Consider the following 26795-nt stretch of genomic DNA (forward strand, 5'->3'; position numbering starts at 1 on the left):
TTGTCTGCTTCACCTAATTTACAAATCGATAGTGCATAGAGGGAGAAAGAAAATTTGATCAGAATAAAATTATCATCCGAAGTCGAAAGGAATCGGGGATAAAAGATTCACTGGAGAGAAGTAAAAAGTTCGCAAACGCATCAGATACGCGAAGATAAAGTAAATTTATTTTTTGTCCTTTTCTTGTATGTGTGTGTATGTGTATTATATATATATATATTTTTTGTTTCGTCTCTCTCTTTCGATTGAACGCAGCGATCGATCTCCTTATTACGATCGAGCATCCGATGAAGTCGCGCGCGCGCGAGATCTCGGGACAAAGCGATCGAAAAATGTCATTTTTTTTTTTTTGACAAAAACGCGTGTTTACTCGCCTGTATAATACATGTATAGCGCGCTGACTTAAGTATTTTTTTTCGCGCCGTCTCTATATCGCAGACGGAAGTGAGTGTTCCAAGAGGAAGAACACCGCGCACTCTCGATCTCTCTCGTGTAAGAAGGCGCCATCGAAAAGAATCAATTAGGAATTTATTCCGCGCGAAATATTGGCATTCCTAGATGCTTCAAAGCTAGATAGTGATTTCCACAATTTGTCCCATACCTTCTCTATCTCTCGTTATATAAGAAAGGAAGCCGCTTTAATGATACCGTTGATGTATATAATACAGCGAGTTAAAAAAATTTAATCAATTTCTCAAATCAACGGGAAGAAAAAATATTTCAAATCAAATCTTAAATCGATCCTTTTGTTGCGCTTTAAGGATCCGACTTATCCGGAAAGGATGTCGATCACTTTAAAATTGGATTGTTTCGCTTCAAGATTTATAAAATTTGAATCGAATGAACGTGTAGAAATGACCGTCCTTTAATTCCACTCTCTCAATTCCATTTCAATTACCTTTTTCTTACTATATAGTACGCGAGTCCGAGTCTCTTTAATGCAAACTATGTATATCGATACAATTTGGGAGCCGGTTTTCGCTAAGATCGGTTAACGCCAAATCCCGTTAACTAAATCCTTTATCTCTGTCCACGTGACATAGGTAAGAGAATTATTATAATCGAGAAAGGAACAGAGCGCGAAAATGTGTCGGTCAACGCAGATTGTCGATTTACAATTCTCATTGTCAGTGAAAGGAAGCCAAAGTCCCTATTGACGGGACAAAAAAAATCACTATATACTGAAAGAAAAATTTATTAACTTGACTAAACCTTTCAACTAGATATTATTTTGTTAATTAGGGCCGATTTTTCCAACTTCTTGATAAGTTTTGCCAAATAGATAGCCTTACCATGGAGTTGAAACAACCGGTCCTTAAAGGGGTATATAAAGATATTTAAATTAAATATGACATATTAAATCTAACAAAACGTATACTTGACTTAAATACCAATATATGTTCAATTAGCAGAATAATAATATAAAAGGCTTAGTCAAGTTAACAATTTTTTTAGTGTACACATTCCGCATACGTCAAATTGGAAAACCAATGACGGAGACTTCGAAGAAAGCAGATCCGCGCTCAAGAGATTGCTCAAAAATCGTCGATTATTATCGATGACTATTTTCTCTCCTCTCGCGAAGACGAAGTCTCGTTCCACGATCGCGACTTAAGAAAATAAGCAATGTCTTCGATACGTCGTTTGTATTCGAAACACGTGTTAGGCAATCGCAATACGTTGGATCTGCTTTCTCACGTGGCTCGCGCACCTTCGACGAGGAAAGAAATTCCGATATCGCATTCTCGTACGAATTTTTCGCACACTCGATGTGATATCGAAGCGATGTGGAGAAGTGTATCTCGACAAAAGAATTGTACGATGCTATATAAAATTTAACAGTAATGCGCACGTAAAACCTTCAAAGTCGGAGGAAGACGGTAAACGTTAGGTCTAGCTTTAAATAAATCTTGCAACAAATAATAGCGAAAATTCTAATGCAACAAACTAAAAAGACGTGTTATTTATTGAACAAATTTTTTTTGGAACGGAAGATTTATTTTTTCTCATTAAATCTGAGATCGGTGCGCGAAATTGTCAACGGAAGACACAGGTCTGTTTCCTCCACACACTTACATGTCCTCCTCCTCCTTTTAATCTTCGGATAGATATTCATTAATTCATTGTCACAGTCCATTGCGTTTTCTTCTACATATAGGAAAGTTGTCAACGACGTAAACTCTGCTTTAATTTACATTACGCGTTCACGATATACAATTTCAGTATCCGGCTTGCTTCGCTTATTACATGTCCACGTTTCGCATTATTTAAGCACGCACTCATCCCCTTTCATCTCTCACTTTCCTTCTCTCTTTCACTCGCAATGAATGCCTCTCACACTTTTCGAATTCGGCACTTGTCTACGGTCGCGTAAGTCGCCGCACGAATGTGTGAATTATTGTACATAAATAAATAAATAACAAATCGGGGGTGTCATGGGACAATAAAAAAACGGGGGTTAAAAAATCATCAATCTCGCTCTAATTACCTCGATTTCGAAGGTTCATTCTTAGGCCTTATTATGTGTACGCTTGTGTGCGCAAGAAGGAAGGTGCATACGACAAAAACTCTCGAGACAAAAATTTTTTAACAAACATATACGATTAAATGCGAGTTAACATGTAAAAACTTATATAAATATTTTATATATAATAATAAGAAGAAAAAAATAATGATTACTAAATGTTTACAAGAGTGATAATATATGAATTTATTTCATATATTATCTGTCTCTCTCTCGATATAAAATATTAATTATTAAAAATATATAGATATTTTTTCTCTCGCTATCTATATCATGCTTTTTGAGAATTATTCGTTTGTATCTAATAAACCAATTTCATTTTAATGTCTGAAATATGTTTTTCGATGCCGTGGGTCATGCAAGATTAAAGAATTATGTACATATCAATAGGACGAGAGATATAGATATGTTAATTCATGAATATCTACTCGAGATTTCAATGATATATGTCGCACAACTTATCTTATTTAATTAATTATATTTTGAATAAAATATTGCACACACACACATTCTCGTTCTCTCTCTCTCTCTCTTAACATAACAAAAGAGCATTCGTAGTAATGCATTTTCCTTCCACGCATTCTTTCAATAACGCACGTTTGATCAGATAAAGTGATAAAGATTTAAAGTGATACACGATATTACAATATTAGAATATCGCTAATTAAAAATGTATTGATTGATTCTGATTGACTCGAATTGATTCGAAGTGAAATTCGCGCTACTTCCTCCGTTCACAACAGCCTTGGAAGATTGTATATGTATATTATATTCGTAGGAAAAAGGAGCACGCATTTAGGGGGTTACATTTTAAGATACTATTTTATGTCGATTAAACGTAAATCGTAATATGAAAGCCCATTTTTTGCAATTGTATATTCGATTGTATATCAATTATAAGATTGCCACTCTCTTTCTCTCTCTCGTTGTCATATTCGAGTAATTAACTGTAAAACTTAAGTTTACTGGTGTGTAGATGTGTGTGTGTGTGTGTGAAATATTCGAGTTATTTAGAAAGTTAAGAGGAGCAAAAGTATCTATGATAAAAGTTTCATAAAAGAATTTTTCAAAGCGCATACGATTAATCGCCTTGTTAAATTTTAATACATGTATCCTATTACGCTTGTATGTTATCCATCGATTGTATATTCTATCTCTTAGGCCACGATATCATATCTCTCTTTCCACGATGTTCAGAAATATTTTACAGAAGAGAATGTCGACCGAAAACTAGTTGTAAAACTAGTATTTTCAGCTCAACTATATACTCTTTTTTGGACAATAGATATGTACTATACAACATCTTATGAAATGAAAGAACAAGTAGGTCAAAAATCTGTCGAAAAATTTTTTTTCCTCCCAGTTATATATTTTGACGCTTATAATGTTTATAATGCGTTTTTTTTTCTTAAAAAGCAAAATTATTTAACTTCTAAATTTATTAAATACAAAGTAACTTTTCTGAAATAAACATTTGTCAAACATATATATATATATGTCTCATTAAATTTAAAGAAACAAATACCAGATAAAACAAATTATAAATGAACAGATTTAAAAAAATATATAAAAAATATTTTTCAAGTTTATGAAAACAATGAAAGAAATATATACACATAAAATTAGTATTCTCTGTCTGTGTGCATATTTTTAGTGTTAATAAGATTAATAATTGAAAGTATTCTCAGAAACGATTCGTCAAATAAGATATAAGTGTTTTACATAGCAGTGTGTTGAAAAATTTCCATTTTAAATCAATATCCCTAATTTAGCAGGCTTATTTAAAGTAGTTTCATTAATGAGTATATGTTTGTGTATGTGTCTGCATATGTGCGTGTGTTACTTTTATAAATATAACTTTTTCTTAAATGGAAATCTACATGTTGTTAATATATTTATGTATATGTGTATGTATATATATATATATATATATATATATATATATATATATATATATATATTTATATATACAAAGCAACCTGCACCAATGTCAAATATATGCATAATAATCATGGGATGTGTGTAAAGTGTGCGTGTATGAGTGTGAGTATATTCGAGATAAAATCAAGGAAGTAGTACAAAATCACTTCGGCCTTTGGAAAACTATCTCACAGATAAGCGACGGCCCGCACGACTTTAAAATGCCGTTTTACTCTTACAACTTTAGTTTTACATCCTTCATAAGGATCGCACAAAATCAACAGATCACTACATTGACGTGCATGCACGTATAATATAATATATATATGTGTATATATATATATATATTTATATGTATATATGTACACTGCTGTATATGTGTGTATACGAGTATGTATTTATAATACATGAATGATCGTACCTAATGAAATGAAAATTTATTTCTGTAAACGGTAAATGTCTAAAGATAAAAGCTACACATGCGTTCTCTTTTTTTCTTCCCCTTCTTTTATATATATATATATATATATATATATATATATATATATATAAGATTAATTTTCTTGACCTTTGTCTTATATCAAAGAGAATGTTATCACATTCCACATCGAGCAAACATTTGCAATACAATAAAAGTGTAGTGTGAAAGAATTATGTAATTTGTTCATAGAGTTAAGCTTATATCGTTACGTTCGATATTTTAAATACTTCCTTATGCAAAGTGCATCAGACTTATAATGTGTGTCAGCCGATACATTTATATATTTCCACCGGAAGGATAAAAGGGAAATCCTCCAAATTGAAAGTTCACCGGAGTTTTTGGTGAAGCACAGGTATATAGAAAATCATCCGACTGCAGCTGCGTTCTGTTGAGATTTGGTTCGGACGCCGATCTTGTTATCTTCGGTAAACCACGCAGAAGACTCTCTAAACTGGTCAAGATCTGACGAAATATTGGTCGGTCATCCCGCGAAAATTTAATGCAGTCCTCCGTGAGTCTCTTCAGTGCTTTCGGCGTATCAGAACGTAATTTGTTCAAATCAGGACGCAAATAGCCACGTCCTACCATAAACAGTATCTGATCTTTATTGTTTATATGCGAATACGGTAGTTGACCAGCTAGTAACTCGAACAACACTACACCAAATGCATAACCGTCAGACTGGAAACTATACGGATTTTCTTCTTGCATTCTGATCACTTCTGGTGCCATCCACAGAATGGAACCAGTCGGCTGATGAAATTGTTGAGAACTGGACCATCGAGTTTTTGCTGTTGCCAGACCAAAATCGCCAATTTTAACAGTGAGATCGTCGTGCAGGAATATATTGTTGCTCTTCAAGTCCCGATGAATGATATTCTTAGCGTGCAAGTAATCCATACCTTGCGCAGTTTGTCTCCCAATCTCTATCAATGTCAATAGTTCAAACTTAGACTCAAATACATGCAAGTGTTTATATAAAGATGAGCCTTCGCACCATTGAGTAACAATTGCAAGTTGTGGTTTACTAACGCAGCCCATAAACAGCAAGATATTCACATGTCGAGTTTTACGTAAAACTGCCACCTCATTTTTGAATGCTTGTAATTGTGCAGACGTTGGAATTTTAACATTGAGTGTTTTCACTGCGACAGGTCCATGCCAATGAGCCTTGTAAACAGTTCCAAATGATCCTGATCCGATGCGTGGCCCTACTAGAATCTCATCCGCTGGAATTTCCCAATCTTCAAAGGACTCTCTTGGCGGTAAGAGATTTTTTGAAGATTCATCAGCTGACTTTGCTCTTGGTCGTTTTGGCCTTAAGGTACTCGTAGGACTAGCCTGCGTAGACTGACTATGCTTTGTTGGGCTGCTGCCAGGTGACACAGGACTTTGAGTAGTAACGGGTCTACTTAAACTCTGAGATCTACTGTACTCATCTAGATTAATAGGTTCGCCACCTGGTTTAACCATATTGAAGCAGACATTAGGTGCTGAGCTAGATCGATCTTGCTGGGCCAAGGAACGTGGATGCCTCTGATTTCTCGATGGAGCCAGAGAGGGAGACATACTTCTACTCAATCCGTAACCAGAAGGAAGTTGCAAGATTCCAGCCGTAGTCTCTGGATTATGTGCGAGTAATGCTTGGTAGTAAGCATCCTGCATGCGTACCTGATGACATAGGGCAGGCACACCACCGGCGCATCTCTGATGAAATCTGTAATTACATGTTCTGCAATAAAATCCTTGGAAGAGTAGCTTCCTGCAGCATTCGCAAAAGGCTAGGGAGAAAAATGTCTTACGCACAAAATTGTGCGAAATGGAAGTGGTTATAGGAAACTTATCCAAAATCTCCACCAATATTTCATCACACTCCAACGATGAGATGTCCACGTCCCAAGGTATCAAGTACTTGGAGCTGTCCATACCCATAACATAGACTGCGCACATCTCAGTAGTGAGATTTCTAAGCTTCATCGCTTTGGCCAATGCGTCTCTCAAGGAAAGGCCCTCTCGCACTTGCACACTTGTACGTTGCTGATTAGGTAGGTACGCTCTGAGAGTACTAAAGGACTTTACCGGTGTTCTCGGTCCTCTGGCCGCATTGTTCTCACTCTCCGATATAGAAACACTAGTAGAACCTCTTCTCGTATTCAGCAGCTCGTTAAGCTTCTGCTCCTCGCTTTCGAGCTTATGCAACTTACTTGTCAGTTCCTGATACTCGTTCAGATAAATCGAAGGCGGGTGTTGCAAGCCAGCGAAGCGATTGTTCAGAGTATCGATGTTCTGCCGGGTGACGTGAATGATGCTCTGGATGTTCCTCAGCTCGTAACGGAGCGGATCCGTGTCCAGGTCGTCGGGATCGCTGAACTCGCCGGACTCGAGGCCGCCTCCGCGCGAGGACGACATCTCAAGCTGCTGCTGCTGCTGTAGTGGTGGTAGTGGCGGCTGCAGAGGTGACGGCGACGGCGGCGGCGGCGGCGAATGACCCGCTGCTCCTTTCTTCCTGTGCCTACGGCGGCGCGCCAACGCCGAGGACGAGGACGAGGACGACGACGAGGACGAGGGTGACGGCAACGGGGACGTTACCGCAGCAGTCTCAACGGCCTGACCCTCGACCCTGTGACACGAGAACAACTCCGTGTACGCGCTCGCACGGACCGCCGCGTGATACCTGCGTTCGCCGATCACGGCCATCTTCTTGCTACGTCGGGCAGCATCCTGGGCCGCCGCTGCCGCGCTTCGAAACACCTCGGTAGCTCGATACGCGCTACCCGTAGCTGCGAGAAGCGGCGAGCTGTCAGCTCGCACGCAAGAGAGCGCCTCTATACGTCGATCTCGGACGCCACCTTCTCTCTTCGTCGAGCTATCCTCTCTCTCTCTCTTTCGTTCGCTCGTTCTTTCTCTCTCGCGCCTGTTCTTTGTCTCGCCGCGCGACCAAGCACAGCGTCGTCGCACGTCGCCACCTTCCTCCGTCGCGTTTCTCGATGTTACTCGCGCGTGTCGAATCGAACCGCCGCGATGACGCGCCAAGGATGATCCTCGGCATGCGGCGATCCGTCCTACTTTCTTTCCCTCTCTGTCTTCCCGGAGAGTCGCGCACCTGTCAAATCTGAACCGCGTTGAACCGACCTCGCGATCTTCCTCTTTCTCGCCGTCGACCACCCGCCCTTGACGTCGCGCACCCAACTTTTCACCCCGGACTCAGACGCGTCACGTCACTACGTGTCGACGCTCGGTGCAAGACTGACACGAGCCGCCGCCGGTGCTGCCAGCACCGTCCAACTACGGTACGACGCTCCCCCTCCCCCCCACTCCGCCCGCCAATCATCACGCGCGCGTGCCGGTTCTCCCTCCCCTCCCCCTCGTCCTCCCGTCACCGGCTAGTTCGAATGGAGATAGCGCGCGAGATAATCGTGCCCCGGGAAATTTCTGCGTCGCATATTTCACGAACTGTCAGTGGACGAATTTGACAGTTCGGAAAATATTAAGCTCCGTTTGTACATTTATTTAAGACACTCTCCGACCTTACGAAGAGCTTTAAAAAAAAAAACAACGATCAGTTAATGCTTCAAGTGCCTTTTTATTACGCAGTATCCTGCAGCAGCAAATCAGTCACGTGATCAAAATTTATTAGAGCATATTTTGTTATCATTTGAAAATTAAAGTTACGATTTTTGCTTTTTATATTCTCATACTAATCTATTTTATTCTTAAAATACATTATATTTAATATAATATATATATTAATGATAATAATAATTAGAATCAACTAGACTGCTGCGACAGTACGCTGCACATGAAATGGTGTCTTTCGAGATTTCGACGCGCAAGTGTTAAAAAAAAAAAAAAAAAAAATAGAGACTGCATTTTTTAATTGCGAACCGGGTTGCGCATTTAAATTTAGATGCCGCGCCAATCGAGTGCCGGGGCACTTTACGGATTTATCGAGAGAACGCGCGATATTTCCTCGTCGTATCCACCTGACCCGTCTATCCAACGACCCGTGTGCATCGCGTATCGTATATACTCGCCGATAATTCAAGTTCAATTTTTCCATAAACACGACCACTTACGTTGCGCGTTCTCTGACGTCACTGCGGGTACGCTTTGACGTCAGCGGCATATGGCACCGTCGTCAGGGCGACGCCAAAGGTCGGCTCTCATTGGCCGGACGCGCTCTTGCGTTATTCCGCGCTTTTATCGGGCGCTGCTGGAACACAGTCGAATCAACGAGAAAGACGGAGCTTATTTCCGAACCATCCGAATAATATCTCTCTCTATGAGCGAGCACGATTTTTTTTCCATGCGATGATCAAGCGTTAATCGGCTCGAAACAGTAGTATCGATTCGGCGCGTTAATTATTAGGCAAGTCACTCCAGTCGTTTAATTTTTCTGCGTTTTTCGCGAAATGTCGAGGCTTCTGGCTGGAAAATTGGCACTTGTCACCGGTTTGTGGAGATCTTTTTTATTTATTTAAACAGTTTATTTGAATTTATTCTTTCAAGAAAGTATATGCATACTTTCTTTTGGAAATTTTTGTCGAATAATCATTACTCGGCAAAAGTTTTAATTAAAATGTACGTATAAATAAGGGGAAATCTTATCTGTTCTTTCTCGTTGCTAGGTGCTGGAAGCGGCATCGGAAGAGAGGTATGTCGAATTTTGGCTCGTGAAGGCGCAAAAGTCGTCGCAGCTGATCAGAATGTCAAAACTGCTCAGGAAACTGTTGCCACTTTGGAAGGTTTATATATATCTGTATCGGAGAGAAGAGAACATTTTTGCAATCAATACAGAGTTAACTTCATTGTATTTACAATATAGCTTATTATAATTATATTTTTTTTTTCTCTACTCTCTTAATTTCTAATAATTTTGTATTATAAAAATTATATTTGTTTTGCTACACGATGCATTTCTTATTGCAGGTCGTGAACATATCGCATTGAATATTCAAGTTAATGACCGAAGCAGTGTGGAAACAGCATTTAAAGATATTGTAAAACAATATTCAAAGCCACCCACCATTGTTGTTAATTCAGCAGGCATCACGCGAGATAACTTTTTGGTGAAACTCAGTGACAAGGACTTTGATGATGTCATCGATGTTAATTTAAAGGGTACTTATCTAATTATGCAAGTCGCTGTCAAAGCAATGATAGAAGGAAATGCGACCAAAGATTCTTCAATTATCAATATGAGTTCAATCATTGCTACACGTGGGAACATTGGACAAAGTAACTATAGTGCATCAAAAGCTGGAGTGATAGCTATGACAAAGAGCGCTTCGATGGAGTTTGGACAGTATGTCATATTTACATTTTGACTAATTTTAAAAGGTTTGTTAATATGAAAAATAATTATATTATGTATATTCTACAGGTTTGGAATCAGAGTAAATGCAGTACTGCCTGGTTTTATAGACACTCCTATGACTGCAATTGTACCTGATAAAGTTAAGGAAATGTTCATAAAAAGAATACCATTACAAAAATTGGGAAAGCCACAAGAAGTAGCAGAGGTCATCGTGTTTTTAGCTTCTGATAGAAGTTCTTACGTAAATGGAGCCTCTATTGAAGTTACTGGAGGACTGGCGTAACAATAACTTTCACTATTTATATATATATATGGTGGGTGGCTTTGAATATTGTTTTACAACATCTTTAAATGCTGTTTCCACACTGCTTCGGTCATTAACTTGAATATTCAATGCAATATGTCACCTTACATATACATATGCTATAAAGCTCAATTTTTATAAGCCATTTAATTCGCGACAAACAAAAATGAAGACAGAATTTTATTTATAATTTTATATCCCGTATATCCTAATGTATGTGTTTTAAAATGTATTTGTATATATATATATGCATTTTTTTCTAAACGTTATCTATATTTTACATAAAATTATATCACAACATATATAAATAACATTCTGTTCTGAATTTCGTCGCAAATTCGGAAAGATCATCTAAAGTTAATATTTGATATATATATATATATATATATATATATATATATATTTATAATGAACATAGATATTTATATTAATATATATATTTTCTGAAGTTGATATTTGGATATATATATTTTTATATATGTATATTGTTATTATATACTGTTTGTTTTGGGAATATAAATAAAAGGTTTTTAAACATGTTACAAAATTCCTTGTATTTCTCAAGTATTTAAGGAATATATTATATATAATTATAATGTAAATTATTTTTTTTTCTTTTCTTTAAGTCTCTTCGCGTGCCTGTGCGCCTTGTAATGCGTCTTTTTCTTCTCTTCAATAACTTCCTTATATTTACGCTTGTTGTACTTCATGAACTCCGCATCCGCCATAAGCTCTTCGACGATCGTCTTCTTGCGCTCCTTCTTTATGAGACGCGAAGAATAGAAGTCCATGGGAGAGTCGACGACCTTGCCAACGTGGAAGTGTTTCGGCAATGCTTTCATGTCGTTTTTCTTGTAGAAATGTTTGGGGTCCAATGAGGATCTCATTCGTAATATTTCAAGATCACGCCTAATCTCCGGAGTTACTTTAGGTGCTCGCATGTTAAACCATCCTGCGCCTGCACCCATCTTTTGTTTCTCACGTTGTTTACGCAGTTTCAATTGATGTTTGCTCAATTCATAAGGAGGTACAACGTGCAGCTTTTCGAAGCCAGGAGTGATGACGCTTCGTTTCAAGATCTTGTCTAGTGGATTCACCTCCTTTCTCAAAAGCGTTAACTCTTCTGTTGGATCAAAATTCACTTTTGAAGATTTCCAACCCATGTCAATTTCAAACTTCTCAAGATCAAAGTCTTTGCTGCTGGAAGCCAATTTCTTTTTCCTTGGCTTGTCCTCTTCGATGGCGAGATAATCTATATCATATATCCTTGTTGGATCCGTATCTAACGAAAAAGAAGAATAATTAGAAGGGTTTAGTTTACAATGCAATTAATTGAGAAATATTTTTTCTAGCTAAAGTTTTACATTTGCTTTTCTATTCTCTCATTAAATGTGCTCATGCACTTGTTTGATTAAAAATATATAAAACATGAAAAAATAATCATAGATGTACTCGATAAGACTGATATCAACCCAGGTAGCAAGCTGACGTCATGCAATGTCAAAATGATGTCAATGACATCATTTTGACGTTTATGACGTCAGTTTGCTACTTGGGAAGAGATTCGTAAATTACGTCTATTTCATAACCCAGTAAGTAAGAAATATTTAATCAACATTTTATAATGTTGATTTTATATAAATTTTCTAAACGTTATAATATAATGTTTTATATATATAAATATATGTCTAAAATATTATTAATAAATATTCTAAAAAAATATTTTAACTGATGTTTTATAAATGTTTTAAAAATATTATTTAATAACATATATTGCTCAAAATATTAATAAAATATTTTAAAAACGTTAATTTCAACATTACCGAAACCTCTAAATCGATGTCAAAGTTTGTTCATAATGATGTTGCATACAATGTTAAAAACTATATACTTGCCAACAAAAATAACGTTGTAGCAATACTTTTTTGCTTACTGGGAATATAATCCACACGATTGATTAATTTATATTATAGATAAGACGATAATCTGAAAAGACTTAATGAACTGTCACTCTAAATTTAATTAATTAATCTAGGCAATCAATAGTAAACATTTAATTAGTTGACACATCCTAACCTAAGTATAGGTGGAGATAAATAATTAAAGCAATTACCAATTGTTTCAATCTGCACATCCTCATCTTTGTCTTCAGTATACAAGTCCATCTTGAAGTAAAAAAAAAACAAAAAAACGAAAGCTACTTATAAACGAAAAATAATTACACGCTAATGAAAGTATACATTTAAATCCATCGTACACATGTTTCAATTTCCGAATATAGAATAGACACACACCTCAAGTGATGATTTTATCGACAGTGTTAAAAAAGGAATTGACTATTTAATTCCACGAAGCCTCCGAACGGATATAGATGGCGACATTAAACGAACCGTGACTAGAAAAAAAATATCTTATAAAATATGTCGAGAAATTATCATTTTTCAGGCGCTCTTATAAAAATAATTCTCATAAAAATATGTTTGCGTCTGCAACATAATTTTCTTTAAATTCGCTTTTTTTTCAATATTGAAATATATATATTTTTTTAATCGATAAAAAAGTTCTTTTTATTTATCAGTATTCTTCATAGAAATTTAATAGTAAATAAATGTCTGGCTATATAAATAATAATTAAAAAATATTAAGAATTTTTAATAATTTTATTAATCTCTGGATTCAATCCTTTATTTTAAGTCACACTGTATTTTTTATAGGACTTATATAATGTTTAAAAATTATGAAAAGTTATTTAAAAAATATAAACACGTGTTTTATTCCCTGAATTGCATTTTGCATTTATTGCTGCATATATATATTATACTACTATTGTGCATATAAGTATACTTGTACGAAAAAAAACTACAAAAATATACCCAATGAGAAATAATAGTCGAATCGATGACCACATTTGACTAATCATTTCTTACTGGGTATATGAACAAAATTGATATAACAATAATTATCTTCAATAATATATTATTGAAGAACTATTATTATTATTATACCAGTAGCTTATTTTTCATATTTTTGTAGTTTTTTTTCGTATGGATATATGCATACAACGTATATATTTTTGAAGCTGGTTTATGATAATTACATATATATATATATATATATATATATATATATATTAATTAAAAGTACTACTGTGTAATTCTTCATTTACTAATTATATATATACGTAGATGTGTAACGTAACAAGTTATTTTTTATCGTTTTTTCTTAAATATATTATTCATTCATAGTACATTACTCAGAGTAATAATTAAATCTTTCCAGCAAATTTATAAAAGTGAAAGCATATAAAGAACTTTAAACGAGAAAATTAGTTACAGTGATGAAGCAGCTTCACAAGATTTACATCTTGTAAATATTCTATTACATATTGGATTATCACGCACATATTATCCACTTGACTAATGATTTAAACATATAAATTGAGTATATATAAATTTAATCATTTAAGCATAATAATATGATATGCGCTAAATAACTGAGCACCTATAAATTATATAATATTGTTATATATTTTTGTTTACGCTGCAATAATTATCAGCATTAAAAAAATGTTTGAGGAAAGTTTTTAATAGAAATTTTATATTTTAAATCCAATATTGCGAACATTATTTTTTAAAGAAGAAAAGACGAATAATATGTTTAATCGAACGTATTATTATTCTGTGAAATCATGTATAAAATATTTGATAATAGTCGAAAGCGACGAGAAAATTATCGTCACGAGAAAATTTATCATTTTCATTATGAGAGTTGTGTGAAAGTCAACAACGATCCATAAAACATTTACACACAAAACACACAAATTGCTACCTACCCATTTACCTACGTGAGCAATCTCTATTTTAGCATTGTAACATAATCTCCTACTTTAAATTGACTTTTGCGCAGTCTGTTACGATCTCAAGATGTAACGCACCTTGCAATAAAAAGGAAAGTCGAAGTATTTCTAACAACTAATGCACACTAGAACTAGTCTTTTCCGTAAAGCTGGTGAAACTTAATGAGCAAAGATTGATGAAGTACTAAAAAAAAATTGCTTGAAAATTCGTAAAGTGATGAATTTTAATTTTTTTTCTGAAATAGGATTAAATTAATTTTTTCAACTTTTCGTATTTTTTTTTGTTTACTTTATCTAATAAATACGTTCGATAATTAGACATCAAGATTGTTATATCATAATTATTATTATTATTATTATTCAAAATATTTGCGGTACAAGCGCATTTTTTAGATTATAAGAAATTTAAAAAATTTTAATTTTATTTTATTTAAAAGATCAGAATTCATACATTTACGCTTTTTTTATAACAATTTCTTTTAAGTACGATTGATGGATGACCCAGAGTTATTTATTAAAAATTATCTAAAAAATAAAACAAAAATAATTAATTCATTAATAAAAATCAACAAATATAATAAATATAAGAATTTAAGAAGATAAAAAAAATTCGAAAAAAGAAAAGAAAAAAGAATCCAAAAATTTCTAAACTAATTCCACATTCGAAAATACTTAAAGAATTAATTTCATAGAAAATTAATCTCTTATTATTTCTTTCAATTTAGAAAAAACGCATCTTTTTCGAGGAGAGAAATATCGCTTGTCGCGGAAGGAACATCGTTGACGAATACAAATTACTCACGCAACCTGAAGCACCGTCTGAATTCATCTTCCGTGCACATGCGTGCTTTAATGCGATAACAATTTGTTATATACCTTCTAAAGAATAGACGTATACATATACGCGAAGTTGATAGATGCCTAAGAGTGGGAGACCTGGAATATATCTGAACAGGCGTTTGAAAGTATATGCACAGTACGACTAACGCCTTCGTTCATTGATATTTACTCGGACATGCAACAAATTTTAAGGAACAAAACATAAAATTTTCGAAAAAATATATCTCGTGCAGATTACATCCAATTTTGCAGATCGTTTAAATTTTTATTTTTTTTTATTTCTACATGTAACCTAATATATTTTTTCGGATTTATTTTAAATATTTCGAAAAATTTGTGATATATTTGAAGTTACTGTGATAATTGTTTATTGTTGATTTAACGAAAGCAATTTTGATGTTTCTTTAATGGAACATATTTTTGTGAAAATGTTGTACTACGGAATTTTATTGTATCTGTTATTATTGCATCGATTGGTAACATCTTCCAACGTGAGTGAAACCATATTAAAACCATTACCTTTGCAAGATCTGGAGTCGGTGGAAGAATCTATTGTGTATGAAAATAGTATAATGAAAATATGGCAGAATTTTACGAAACAGTTTACTCAAGATAAGGACGAATCCAAGCTTTCATCGATCAACACGACAAGTGACAAGAATGTCAAGAATGAATTTTGGGATGTTGATCAATTGTTGGAAATCTGGAATCCAATTACTACCTCGCGAACCTGGAAGAACGAGACGTACCGAGATGCAGGCATTTCGTTACCGTGTAATGAAGATTTGACACATTACATGATGGGCATATCGAGAAAAGCAAATTGGGCTCTGAAAAGTAAGTGCAGCTTTTAAAAAATGTGACATAATATTTATAGAGATGCGACAGTTTGTAATTAGAGTTCCTAAAGTAAGATCTATTATTTTAATTCTTAAAATAATTTTTGTCAGTTAAAATTAATTTTCTTTCTTTCTTTCTCGTTTTACGAGACAAACATAAGTGCTAAAAAGTAAATCTATAAAAAAATAAACCTGATAATTAAATTTTATAAGATTTAGCGTATATACATTTCATTACATGAATAAGGGAAGAGATATAAAAGAGTTGAAGTTTGTGAAGTATGTCGCAAAAAGTTAATTTAATTCTAAACAATAAAAAAATTTTAGAGCAAAGAAAAAGAAAAAGAAAAATTTTGCAAAATATATAGATTTATAGATGACAAAATTGTTAACATATATAATTATTATTTGATATAAACCAGTTTGTAAAAAAGAAAGGAACAATGAAAAAGAGAAAATTATAAATTTCTAAAATACAATAAAAAGGCTCTAATGTATAAATATGTACAAGATTCAGATAGGAAACTTCAATGTCTCAATCTTTCTCAACCTGCAATCTTCTCCAAAACTTTTTTTGGTTTGTGATTCTTAATAACAAAGTTATCCGTCTTATTATCCATTGCAAATGCATTTTTCACAGAAGTATCAGAAATTTATAAAAAATTTAAGTAGGAAATAAAGGGTTAAGAAGAGCCAAACGCAGAAATTATTCTCTTGACAACTTTATTATTAAGAATCACAAACTGCAAACCGAAAAAATTGTAGTTTGAAAGAGAAGATTGCACGTTAGAAATATTGCAACAATGAAGCAGTTTGCAATTATATTCGATAATTTATATGTGCACATTATAGACGATTACGGCATTGAAGTAAATTGCAGTTATATTCGATAATTTGTCACCATTCATAATGTATGATTAAAGAGATTGATTAAAGATCTCTTTTCATTATTTGCTGTACACAATGGCTTCCTCTGACAATAAGATTATATTAATCTTAAGTATTCATTATTTTACGAGAAGTTATTTATTTTTTTATAAACGCGAATAAATGGTGCATTTCCATACTTTCCAATATAGCTGAAAACGCTAATTGATATTTCAATCACCTGTCATTATTGCCATTTATTAATCCCTGAGGGAGTTCCCAGTGGTTGCTATTGAAGCAAAAAGTTATTGATACTTTTTCAAATGCACGCATCATTTGTAAATAAATATTACTTTCATTCCAATGTCATGTTATAATATCCGAACAATGTTCTCTTCAAATGTTACAGAGGAATGTTGATCGATTATCATATTTATAATATGTCATACTTTGTCATACGATTCGATAGAATCATCTATAAGTTATATAAAAAATAATTAATAATATAATAACTATTATTAACTTTATCTGATTCTTATTATAATAGACGTTATCAAATTATTCTACGATTTATATCACCAAGTTGTTAATATTATCCGTATTATAAAAGAATAAGGAAGTCTATATTATTAATAATAAAATCAAATAGTTAGAAAGCCATGTTATGTGTGTAGGAATATTAAATATTTCATGACATAATCCGGATAACATATTTATCCGTATTATGTATCACACATAATAGATATTATATATGTACATTACATAAAGCAGCATAAAGAGGAAAAACGCTTTCTTCTGAAGCGTATCTAACGTCTTCAACCGTATCGCTCACTCTACGTTAATTATGTTATTACATACAAATCACAGTTACAAATGCATATAAATTACGATTTAATTTTTCTTCTTCTTCAATGTTTGCAAAAGTGAGTATGTTTGCAAAAAAAAAAAAAAATAAATAAATAAATCGATCAATGTTATTTTCTCTATTTTTAAATTTTTGGTTGCGCGTTAGTGGGTTTAATTTCCATTTCAAATATAACAAATTGTGCCAAATTTATATATAAAGGATAAATAAAAATCTTTCTACACTTTTGCAAAACGTATTTGTAAAGTCGAGAAAATTCGTGGAATAAAGCATTCTGGAATTAAGCGCGAAAGCTTATCTTTAGTAGTCGCTTGTTCCGAAACATTGATATTAATGATCTTCTCGAAACATATACAACCGTACTTAGAATGTAAGTAAAATGAGAGATGAGGTCTAATATATTTCCTGTAGAAAGGGTGAAAGTAGTCTGGCGAGATAGAAGCAACAAGATCAACTCGCGCTTGAACATGCCGTAATATATACATATATGTATATACTGGATTAAGTTCTAGGTTGAATAACTTCCTTTCAAGTAGATGCTATAGATTAATATATGTATAGGATAAACAATTTCAAAGTCTAAAACGCAGTAAACGATTAATACATCATAAAAGGATGTTATTGACTAAACTATTGTATACATGTACATAATGATTCTTGTGATAAAAGTGCAATGAATTATACGTGATAACTGACTCACACCGCAAATATTTTTTTTAATAGCTAGATTACGTATTTAATGTGTTAAGTAATTTTAATAGATAGCACATTTAAAATAAGTAATTTTAATAAATACTTTAAATATAGTTTTTAAAAATATATTCTTTAATTTGCATAATTTATTATTTGTCTTTTTTTTTTACAAATCGGTAACTTTTTGTATTCCCTTCTCTTTTTTTTAGTGATGGACGCGGATGGCAAATACACATGGGGTACATTTTCGGGTAATAGACGTTGGATGGGAAATGCAGATCAATGTCGCAAACTGGAAAATGAATTTGTGGAGTGGCAACAGAATGAGAGACTTCAACAAAGCGAAGAATTGCCACCCTTCCGCGTCAGTGTGAACTCTATTAATTTTATGCTTGACATTCTGAAACCTGGACTAAATGAGGTAATCGGTGTAATAGCCTAGCAATTTTGATAATCTAATATAATTTAAATTATTTCAATAATTTTGATAATAATAATAATAATAATTTTAATAATCTGTACTCCGTATTTTATTTGCGTCATCTGTTGAATAATATGAATTAAACGTAAATAAAACCAAACAATACAGATTCATATTATCAGATAATCATCATAATTCTCGAAAAAATATGATGCAACAGTTAAGATGTTGTGCAATAGAATAGAATTATATAATATTTTTTCGATATCGTTACTTTCGCCGATAAAAGTATTTCCCAGAAGGATACGCGTTGTTAGTTACATTAATAGTATTATGTTATATTAATGAGATCATATTACATGATATATAAATCTGTCACATTAATGCATTTTTTTAAATATAATAAACTTTTAGAAGTTTTGATATATATGATTATATTGCTTCTTGTAATTAAAAAAAAAATTTTTAAATGTACTATTCTCATGAAAATGCACACATTCGTAAAAGTAAAAAGTTAAATGAGCAAAATTATAGTTAAAATAAGAACCGATCAAAAAGACAAACAAAATTAGAAATTCTAAGAATTTTTTTATAATTTATTTTGTATAAATAAAAAAAAATATATCTTTCTATTGTGTCAAGTAAACCAATTGTACTTTTATTTTTCAGACTTACGATATGACACTTGCATTATGCATGCCAATTATGTGCAACACGCAGGATATTGAGAGACTTTTGTATTTCGTACAAAATCAATCCAGCATCAATTTACCATTCAGAATTACCATCGATCACATACGAAATCTTTCGAAAGGATATTCATTTTGGGAGGATACGACATTCTACATTTTATTGTAAGTGTTACACTGTAATACTGTGTATACACTGTAAAAAAATTATATAAAATTACATAAAAATATGTAAAATCATATAAATATAAGTGTAACATGATAAATAATGAAATTGCATACATTTATTTATCGTGTAATTTTACATTTATAATTTATATAATTTTACACATTTTTATGTAATATATTACATATTTTTTTATAGTGTAGATTATCATATTTTGACGTAATAGAACTTACTTGACAGAAAGTAATATAACTTATTATATTGAAAACAATATACTTTGTGTATACATTTATACACAAAATATTGCATTATTAAAATTATAATTGAATAAGTTTTCGAGTTAAGTCTTTATAGAAATACATGTGTTCCAGAATTTCTTTCGCAGTTGTATTTGTACTCATATTTATGGGCACTTCTTACGATATTTTACTGCGTTATAAGATCTTGCGCAGAGCAATTAAAAAAAATAATAACAATATTACAATCATGACGCAATCGAAATCCCTGAAATCGGATGAAAACTACGATTGCCAAATTACAATCTCGAAATTGTGGACTATGACGAAGCACAACGGTTCCTTGGGTATTTCGTCGAAAATAATTTATATCGTTCTTTGCTTTTAATTTTTCCATGATGAAAGAGTAAAAATAACACAAATTTATGTATAAATTGCACAAAAAACTTATAAATTTTACAAAATCTTGCTTTATGAATTTTAATGGCGAATCAATGATCGATGAATGGATACGTAATTCGCGGTGGAAAATCGATGATAAACGTATGTCCGAATTTTTAGACGTTCGCAATCCAGAAGTTGTGCCGAAACCTTTGTCGGAAGCGCTGCTGTCTTTCAGTCTACTTTTAAATATATCTAAAGTCTGTAGTTTAGATGTCGGCGCGGATACTTTAGCGCCGATACACGGATTAAAATTTTACACGATGCTCTGGATAATTCTAGTACACACGTGTTTACTAGCTAACGAAATTTCAGGTAATTAACGACGCGTGAAGATACTCATTTATTACGTACGTGTTTGTCTTAACATATTATTATTTTTTCCAGACAGTAAAATGTATCGAAATGTGGCGGAAAGTGACTTTTTCTATCAGACCATCGGCAATGGTACATATTCCGTAGATACATTTTTCTTCCTCAGGTACATTTAATTAATTATTAACCGCACAGTTAATTATTTGTTTCATAGTAGAATGAGAGAGCAGGGAGTTGAATAATTTTATAAAATTAAAATATAACGTTTTAAATATCTTAATATATATTTTTTTAATAATATATTATTAATAATATTAATTTAAAAAATTTTGATTATTAAATTTATATAAATTTTAAATATATTATTAATGATATAATGCATCATATGGATCATGCATGTAATATAGTGTATGAAATATCGAAATAAGGATGAATCTCTAAAAAAATGATGAATCTCTATTTTTAAGCGGATGCTTGGTAGCGTTCCTCTATTATCGTACCATGACAAATAAAAGAATAAAGGAGAAAAGTATAATAAAGGGATGTCGCGGTCAACTCCTGCAATTTTTGGCAATGATGTGGTACAGATACTTTCGCCTGACCCCAATTTACCTTTTAGTAATCGGTCTGATTCAGGTGTCGATGAAATGGTATCACGATCATTCCGTGATCGAATTTCCTGCGATGGATTATAAAACGTGCGAGAAATTTTGGTGGCGACACGCCTTGTACATAAATACTTATTTCGACATGGACGACCGAGTAAGCACATCCTCGCATAATTTATAGTATAAATCGAGTGCATAATGTTATCAATTATCGCGGTTAGTTTAAGAATAAATTTGTACCATATATGACTTTCAATCGAGAGCTATTTATATTAAAAAATTAAAAAAAAAAGAAAAAAGTACATGCTTGAAACAAATTATTTTAATACAGCAAAAGTGACAGATGCAGAACATGAGCAGATGAATAAGAGTTCACAAAAAATTATATTTTAATTATATTTATATTTTAAATATAAAATTGTAACTATTTAAACATTTTAAAAGTTATATTTTAAATTCATCAAAGCTTTCCATGTGTTTAGAAAGAATTGTATAACATTTATAATATTTATTACTTTCTCATTAAAATTGTTTCAATCTGACTGAAAGTCGAATATGTAACCATAAGTTACATATTAGATTTAATTTGTATATTTATAACATTATGTGTTCGCGCATGCGTAAAGTAGCATATATCATCTATTTTTTTAGAATTAATATTCTACCGATAAATCAAATATTGATCTCCTAATCCGTAGTGCATGGTTTGGAGCTGGTATCTGGCAAACGACACGCAGTTCTACACTATTGGAATAATTATTTTGATAATCGGAGCAAGGTAAGAGAGAGAGTAGGAATGAAACATAAACGGAAAATAGATGATATAAATCCGAATGGCACTTACGTACGGCGTTACCTAATCGATTTTTCTACACAGCTTTCTACCGGCAGCGATGTTTATCGGAGCTTTCTTTTTAATCACCTCGTGGATTACGACAGCGATAATTACTTTAAACATCAAATACGTACCAAGGTAAGGAAGGCATATTTAGATATTCGCAGCTCTTCGCTAAAAGTGTTTCGTACATCAATTATGTATCCTTGTTCTTGGAAGAGTGCATCGAGTACAAAAAATTGCACAAAAATTAAGTAAAAAATGTATTTTTAGTGTCATCGATCCGTTCGAACACTACGAGAATCTCTACGACAAACCTTGGTTGCGAATGGGACCTTATCTCGTAGGGATGGCCACCGGCTGGTATCTCTTCAAGATTGACTGCAAGGCGAATATGAATAAAGTAAGCAATCCTCTCTTGTGGATCGCAATTCGAATCGCAAGCTACTCGTTATCATTTTAGATTTGCCGTATTAAACAAATACTATTTTCTATTCTTAATCCAATATTACCTATTTTTCTAAATTTATCTTTTCATGTGGAATTTACAGAGAAGATATTCGCGAAAACTCTATTGTAGAAATATTCATGGGACATCAATAATAATTATATAATATAATTATATAATTTAATGTATAATTATAATATATAATAATATATATAATTATAATATATATTATAATATATAATTATAACATATATTTTTGCTAAACTTTGATCGATTTGCATTATTTATTTCATCTTATTAGATTGATAGTTATCTTTCATATAATTAATGTAATATTTATTTATAAAATTTTTTAAGTAAATATATTCAAATAGCCTCTCTCATAAATGTTTAAATAATCTTTTTCGAATATTTTTTTCAATACAAAATCACACGAAAAGATTTTTTTGAATTCTTCTCTTCTCATGATAATTATATTTCACATACATAAGTACGTTCTACATAAATTATTTAGCTATTTAAGGTCAACGACTTTGCTAATTTATAACTGATATATACATTTTATACTCAATTTCATATTTGTCATCAAAACTCATAATCTAAATAAAATGCAAAAATATTATTGAACAAGATGTCGGGTGTGTCTAGAAGAATGCTTTTTACATAAGTGATTACATATAAACCCGATACGTTAGAAAAGTGTACACATAACTTATTATTAGATTATACGATTGACACGTACAATCTACAATCATAGAAATATTGATAACTCGTTATCTCGTTAGCTCGTTATAATAATAGCAACACGCAAATGATTTACTGATCCTCATAATTATAGATTGTGATTGCAATTGGCTGGTTTGTTTCTTGCATCACGATGTTCAGTATAGTATATGGATTACACGGAACTACATTTGGACCGACATTATCCGCATTGTATACGGCATTATCACATTCCGGATGGGCAATGTGTCTAGCATGGATTTTGATCGCCTGCGTCACCGGAAATGGCGGTAAATATTATATATGTATAATATATACAATAAATAGAGCGATAATCTTAACTTACGGGAGTTTATATGGAATTCGTGGAATTCGAAAAGTAATATTGAAGATATTTAATGTAGCTATAGATATTTTTTTGTAAAACAATTTTGCATATTTAAACAATTTTAAATTGGTTCTGCAAAATATTTTATTTTGCAATAATACTAAAAGTATATAACTTGTGTGTCGTTTAAGACGCACTTTTTCTGGCTTAGAAACAGTATGTAAAAATTCTGGCATATTCTTTAATTTAAAAATATGTACAAATATTAAACGATTTTTTTTTCTCATGATAAATATAAAAACGATCTGAGCATTAGGTACGTGCGTGTATAAAAAATTATATAGAATTTTTGTAAAATATTTTATATAAATATATACTATTTCAAAAGCTCTTATTTTAAATATACCAAATTTTATAAAAGATAATTTTTTCGATTTTTTTAGGTATAGCAAACCATATACTATCGTGGAAGTATCTATATCCTATTTCTAGATTAACATATTGCGCTTATTTAGTGCATCCTGCACTTTTGCGCGCTATGATTCTGCAGGGTGAAAGTTCATGGCATCTTACACATGGTTTTGTGGTAATTTTCCTATTTTATTATAAAGATATACGAGTATACTATTTCGACATAATATATCTTTAAATTTAAAATTTTATCAATATAAAAAAATATTTAATATTTATAAGTATTCGAATGTATACACTTTTTTTATAGAAGAGAAAGTTATCAATTGGAATAAAATATTTCAAAATAACATACAAACTAACAATAAGTCAAAATCATATGGCTGATAAAGAATATATATTTCTTAATAAAATTTATGTGCAATTTTTTTTAACAAAATAATATTTTAAATTTAAAAAAGTGTAATCAAAATATTAAAATAATACTCGATTGGTATCTTACTTATTATAAAACTATGACTCGAATCGATGCAGAAATCTTTTATATCAGCAAAATCGATTGATGTAAAAGAGGATATATACGGTTTATTCAAAAATAAAACGATCACACACACATTATGACAGTTGCGTTAGATAATAAATATTATTCGACGTATCAAATTTCTAATTTACTTGACATTTATAATAAATATAAATATATCATTATTTTCAAATTCTATATTAAATCTTGTACTTAATGCAAACTAAATGCAAAGTAAATTCTCTACGAAATAAATAATTTAATAAATAACAAATTGTCAAAAAATAATAAGTTAACAAAATGTTAATTCTGGATGTAAAATACAGTTGATTTCATTACCGATCTATGTAAAATCGGCTTATATGTTTCCATATATGCCGCTAGATTTCGACTCATATGCGCTGATGAAAGTAAAAAGGAAAGTTCAATACTTTTCAAAGTTAATTTAGCGTGTAATATCTTACTGGTTTTTTTTTCATAAGAGATGTGTTTTTTAATAAAAGTGTTTATATTTTCGTATAATTCAATATAATTTAATTTAAAGAATTATGTGTTTTATTAACATAAATTTGGCATAGAAAAACGAATAAAATTTAGATTAATTTCACGTCATCTAAAACATCAAAGAAATAATTTTTAAAATTTAGTCAATGTAATTTCAAACATATAAATAGTATCTTTTATATAATATTAACAATTTCTCTTGTTTATAGATTTTTTAACTAATATCGATATATTTTACAGGCATTTATGTTTTTCGGAACTTTGGTGGCAACATATGCTGCATCGCTATTTCTCTCCTTATGTTTCGAAGCACCAGTGGTGTCCTTATTGAGGATAGTTCATCCCATGAGAGAATGGAAATTAAATTATATTAAATAAGTAAGAAAAGCCTTGCGTGTAAGATAAACAAATATTTATGTGTTTCTGAAAAATGCTTTGCATGATTCATATTCTAATATTTCAAGTATATGTTTTTAATTATAATATATTTAATGTAATCAAATTAATATTTACGTGAAATATTATAAATAAATATTTATGTGTTTCTAAAAATGTGAAAAATGCTTTGCATGATTTGTATTTCAATATTTGAGGTATAAGTTTTTTATTATGGTATACTGCAAATATAGAAATTACTTTATGACAATTTAAATTAAATGCACAAGGAATGTGTAACTTAATCAAGGTGTGAGAAATCATATAATATTTTTGTGAAGCATTGTAAACATTTTTTGTTCATGTCATCGCGTAATCCTAACATTCACGATTAGTGTCTTTGGCGATTCAGATTCCGAAGAAATCATTTCACAGTTTCTATTAGTTTCACTTTCTTTTATGCGGAAATACTGTGTCATTACGTGATTGTCGATCGGTATTCGGTAATCAAGTAAGATATACGTGTCTAATCTCATTACACGATGACAAATATACATTTGTGAAAATTATAATATTTCCCTATCCAACTTATGCCCTGATATAAAAATGTATCAATGTATCAATGTATCAATGTAAATAAAATCTAAAAATCTAAACGTGAAAAATAATATCTTCCATAAGTTATTCCACAATTTTTACAAAAGTTTTGAAATATTTATATGTAACCTGATATAAAATATGTAAATTCCGTACAAAAAGTATGACTGAAAAATTGCGAAAAAATAGCTGTCGCGCAAAAGGTTATACTATCGAAATGTGGTTTTCGTAATAATTATGTTAATGGAGCATCAAATTGCATAAAACTTTTCGCCTTTTCTTGCGGAAGAGAAGCAACCTGCGCGTTCTCCAATTCATCAAAATTTATGAAATCTCTGTCAATGGTTATTTTTTTTTTTTCGATGCAAATCTTCGACATTGCTTTTTCGTTCGCTTACGCGACTATTGCGCGTCTCTCGATTAGCAAGTCATTCTCGCGAGGAACCCCGTAAGAGAAGAAAGAATTTTCAGCATGAGCGAACATCCAATGATAGTCTGTCAAAGGAATTGGTAAGAAAGAGAGAAAGAGAAAAAGAAATAAAGAGAGAGAAACTTCCTCTAATAGTATGAAATTTCACGGTGAAACTTCTTCTAGTCTCCGTCGTTAATCTGGCACGAACTCATGCGAAGCGACGCTGAAAGTTTTGTAATTCATTACTCGAAACAGCATAA

General features: G+C 31.9%; 4 protein-coding genes across 4 annotated transcripts; 2 read left to right on the plus strand and 2 right to left on the minus strand.

Moving 5' to 3' along the window:
* Window positions 1–145: 145 nt before the first annotated feature.
* LOC114935648 (raf homolog serine/threonine-protein kinase Raf) lies at window positions 146–8216 on the minus strand. The gene has a single exon (XM_029308535.2). It carries the CDS (start codon window positions 7620–7622, stop codon window positions 5202–5204), a length of 2421 nt encoding a protein of 806 aa, XP_029164368.1. The 5' UTR covers window positions 7623–8216; the 3' UTR covers window positions 146–5201.
* Window positions 8217–9024: 808 nt separating this feature from the next.
* Window positions 9025–10810, plus strand: LOC114935615 ((3R)-3-hydroxyacyl-CoA dehydrogenase). Its single transcript, XM_029308489.2, has 4 exons — window positions 9025–9377; window positions 9554–9670; window positions 9855–10230; window positions 10309–10810. Exons 1-4 carry the CDS (start codon window positions 9338–9340, stop codon window positions 10523–10525), a joined length of 750 nt encoding a protein of 249 aa, XP_029164322.1. The 5' UTR covers window positions 9025–9337; the 3' UTR covers window positions 10526–10810.
* A 273-nt stretch (window positions 10811–11083) lies between these two features.
* LOC114935629 (deoxynucleotidyltransferase terminal-interacting protein 2) lies at window positions 11084–12859 on the minus strand. Its single transcript, XM_029308504.2, has 2 exons — window positions 12660–12859; window positions 11084–11828 (listed from the first exon to the last, which is right to left on the minus strand). The coding sequence occupies exons 1-2, from the start codon at window positions 12709–12711 to the stop codon at window positions 11149–11151; spliced, it is 732 nt and encodes a 243-aa protein (XP_029164337.1). The 5' UTR covers window positions 12712–12859; the 3' UTR covers window positions 11084–11148.
* Window positions 12860–15390: 2531 nt separating this feature from the next.
* On the plus strand, window positions 15391–25614 carry LOC114935687 (nose resistant to fluoxetine protein 6-like). The gene is made up of 13 exons (XM_029308593.2): window positions 15391–16079; window positions 18716–18927; window positions 19597–19781; window positions 20154–20365; window positions 20580–20774; window positions 20847–20940; window positions 21242–21536; window positions 22081–22160; window positions 22260–22355; window positions 22491–22620; window positions 23504–23678; window positions 24160–24302; window positions 25392–25614. The coding sequence occupies exons 1-13, from the start codon at window positions 15650–15652 to the stop codon at window positions 25527–25529; spliced, it is 2385 nt and encodes a 794-aa protein (XP_029164426.1). The 5' UTR covers window positions 15391–15649; the 3' UTR covers window positions 25530–25614.
* Window positions 25615–26795: the final 1181 nt, after the last annotated feature.

Source organism: Nylanderia fulva, unplaced genomic scaffold, assembly GCF_048542155.1.
Source record: "Nylanderia fulva isolate GAGA-0341 unplaced genomic scaffold, ASM4854215v1 Scaffold18, whole genome shotgun sequence".
NCBI lineage: Eukaryota > Metazoa > Arthropoda > Insecta > Hymenoptera > Formicidae > Nylanderia > Nylanderia fulva.

Excerpts from the sequence above, each read along its gene's own strand:
- LOC114935648 (XM_029308535.2), bottom strand. The coding sequence starts at position 7,622 with ATGGCCGTGATCGGCGAACGCAGGTATCACGCGGCGGTCCGTGCGAGC.
- LOC114935615 (XM_029308489.2), top strand. The coding sequence starts at position 9,338 with ATGTCGAGGCTTCTGGCTGGAAAATTGGCACTTGTCACCG. Across the intron at positions 9,378-9,553 it reads AAAATTGGCACTTGTCACCG|GTGCTGGAAGCGGCATCGGA; the intron begins GTTTGTGGAGAT and ends TCTCGTTGCTAG. Across the intron at positions 9,671-9,854 it reads AACTGTTGCCACTTTGGAAG|GTCGTGAACATATCGCATTG; the intron begins GTTTATATATAT and ends TTCTTATTGCAG.
- LOC114935629 (XM_029308504.2), bottom strand. The coding sequence starts at position 12,711 with ATGGACTTGTATACTGAAGACAAAGATGAGGATGTGCAGATTGAAACA. Across the intron at positions 11,829-12,659 it reads TGTGCAGATTGAAACAATTG|ATACGGATCCAACAAGGATA; the intron begins GTAATTGCTTTA and ends CTTTTTCGTTAG.
- LOC114935687 (XM_029308593.2), top strand. The coding sequence starts at position 15,650 with ATGGAACATATTTTTGTGAAAATGTTGTACTACGGAATTTTATTGTAT. Across the intron at positions 23,679-24,159 it reads CTGCGTCACCGGAAATGGCG|GTATAGCAAACCATATACTA; the intron begins GTAAATATTATA and ends CGATTTTTTTAG. Across the intron at positions 24,303-25,391 it reads ATCTTACACATGGTTTTGTG|GCATTTATGTTTTTCGGAAC; the intron begins GTAATTTTCCTA and ends TATATTTTACAG.